This window comes from Crocodylus porosus, unplaced genomic scaffold (genome assembly GCF_001723895.1).
Source record: "Crocodylus porosus isolate Cpor-Errol unplaced genomic scaffold, CroPor_comp1, whole genome shotgun sequence".
NCBI lineage: Eukaryota > Metazoa > Chordata > Crocodylia > Crocodylidae > Crocodylus > Crocodylus porosus.
In genome coordinates, this window is record NW_017728949.1 from 71,536,425 (window position 1) to 71,538,372 (window position 1,948).

Consider the following 1,948-nt stretch of genomic DNA (forward strand, 5'->3'; position numbering starts at 1 on the left):
CATACCCCTTTCCCCCAAGGTGCTGGGCCACTCCCCCTTTCTCCTGTGGGGCTGGGTTGTGTTTGGGTTGGCTTATGCCCCTCTGTCTGGCTGAATGGTGCCTACCATGGAGACCTTGGTGCTGGATCCAGCTCACAGATGGACTTGGCACTGCCCATCTGGCCCACAAGGGAAAAAAGGTTGAGCATCACTGGGCTAGCATAATATGACAATAATGTTACATTTCCTATCAAATTAAGGTATCAAAAAGGAATAGTCCCTGTCTGATTGGGCAGTTTCTAGGAGATATCCTCAGCATCAATAATAATCTAGGCAGGTACTAGATTTTAAGATTCCACATTTGTTTACATATATTTGTGCACACGTAAGTAAAAGTTAAATCCTAGGTACTCAAAAGTGTTTACCTAATTATCCATTGGCATGTTTATTTATATGCGGCTCAATTGTGATTTTGATACAAGCTCAGAGAAGGGGTGAATACATCGTTGCACTACCTTTTGTTAATTTTCTTGCCCACCTGGGAAGGAAGTAAACCATGCTAGGTTCATGGCCAGGGTAGCAATGCTGGCTGCAAAGGGGCAAAATCACAGCTCTGCCTAGTCCTTGCTTTGTTCCACTCCTCACCAGCTATATGAGGAGGGACCAAAACAGCCTGTGTTTTTCCTTGTGAGCAAGCAGCAGTACCTCCATAAACTGAGGTCCGGTCTGTATGATCATTGCTCAGTCCTGTCTTCTTTCTTACCTTTCCTATCTTGCTTGCAATGCCTTTGCTGAAATAGGGCCTTGCCCCTAGGGACAAAGTATATCCAACAACTGAGGCTCCACAAGGGCTCTTTAAAAATGCAACTTTCTACCACCGCTTTGTAGCCACCTCATACTTCACCAGAGCATTGCCAGGCCTCTTGGGAGCTCTACTTCCCCTATGCCCATTCAGCCTCTGCTGTGGCCTTCCCAGTGCAGGCCTTTCCTTTGGCCTTTCTGCACTCCTGTTGGGCTTTCACTAACCATGGCCTTTCTCAGGGCAACTGTACCTTGACTGCATTTCTCCGTGCTCTGGCTTACTCAGTTACTGTACCATGAGTCCAACCTTCTCCAGCATTTACAATGCTGCCTTGAGACCCCTTATGCCCTTGTGCTACACTGTTATGCAGGCCCTTCATTTGCATACAGAAATGTTCATTTGATAAAGCAAGTATAAGCCTATGTATGAATTATTTTATAAGGACTCAATTTTAAAAATTGATCTTATTGGTTTTGGCTTTTATTTTTCCTAATCACTTTTTTCCTCAACATTTTTAATGTTCAACATAAAGATAAAGAGAAAAATGGATTTTGAAAAGGAGAGAAAAATTAAACGAAATGACGACAAAGTGTAGTTCACTTTTTTCAGTTATAGTCTCTCCTCAGTGAAGTATTGTGTGGCTAATAGACCTACAGAGTCAGTTCAAGAGTTTGTACAGTGCTTGTCATTGTTGTAAGCTTTTAAATACTTAGCAGTAATTCCAACCAATCTTCAATTTGAATCATGTATGATATTGTTAGTCATAAGTTCTTTGCAGGAGATGGAGCAGGGGTTGTTTTGTGTGCAAAGGGGTTCCCTCTTGCTAAAAAAGAGGTTTGGTACATAGTTACTTTAAAAATAATCTTTAGTATCTCAATAAACAGAAAAATACTACAGTTCCTCCAGCCACCTCCATTCCATAGATACCAAGTTACACTGAATTGTTTACCATTTATGGACTCTCTCTCATACTCTACCAAGTCAGCTAGCCAATATTTTCTTTTTGTTGTTCCTCAATAATAATAATTCTTCAAACTCTTAAAGGAGATCTAAAAGCTATCTACAAAGTGCATTAAATTGGTAAACATATCTCCAGTTTGGAGTTGATTTAAAAACACAGAGTGGTTAATTTACTTGCTTGTATCCATAAAGCGGTTCAGAAAAAAA

The 1,948-nt window shown here is 40.9% G+C and overlaps 1 protein-coding gene across 1 annotated transcript in view; it reads right to left on the minus strand.

The window, feature by feature from the left end:
• Positions 1-1,948, minus strand: part of LRP1B (LDL receptor related protein 1B) — a 1,585,724-nt gene that overhangs the window by 583,292 nt on the left and 1,000,484 nt on the right. Inside the window, exon 25 of the mRNA XM_019553609.1 lies at positions 1,063-1,154. Coding sequence (XP_019409154.1) covers positions 1,063-1,154 — 92 coding nt within the window. The remainder of the gene's footprint in view (positions 1-1,062; positions 1,155-1,948) is intronic.